This window comes from Eimeria mitis, genomic scaffold (assembly GCF_000499745.2).
Source record: "Eimeria mitis Houghton genomic scaffold, Emh_scaff1528, whole genome shotgun sequence".
In the NCBI taxonomy this organism is placed as follows: Eukaryota; Apicomplexa; class Conoidasida; order Eucoccidiorida; family Eimeriidae; genus Eimeria; species Eimeria mitis.
Window position 1 is genome coordinate 9,781 of NW_013569655.1, and position 254 is coordinate 10,034.

At 55.9% G+C, this 254-nt stretch overlaps 1 protein-coding gene across 1 annotated transcript in view; it reads left to right on the forward strand.

The window, feature by feature from the left end:
* EMH_0038880 (uncharacterized protein) overlaps positions 1–254 on the forward strand; it is a gene marked incomplete at both ends in the record, with an annotated part of 10,381 nt that overhangs the window by 8,817 nt on the left and 1,310 nt on the right. The window contains one exon of the mRNA XM_013495335.1: positions 1–252. Within this exon, the coding sequence (XP_013350789.1) occupies positions 1–252 (252 nt within the window). The remainder of the gene's footprint in view (positions 253–254) is intronic.

The window sequence follows — 254 nt, forward strand, 5'->3', positions numbered from 1 at the left end:
GCCGCCGCCGGGGCATGCAAAAGAAGAAGAACAGCAGCAGCAGCAGCAGCAGCAGCAACTGCAGCAGCAGCAGCAGCAGCAGCAAGAAGAAGAAGACAGCGATGAGAAACATAAATTATTTGTTGAGCTGCTGGAGTCTAAACTTGCTGCTGGTTGGTTGCTGCATCTGAACGAGACCTTTTGCTGCTGCTGCTGCAGCAGCAGCAGCAGCAGCAGCAGCAGCAGCAGCAGGAGCAGCAGCAGCAGCAGCAGCA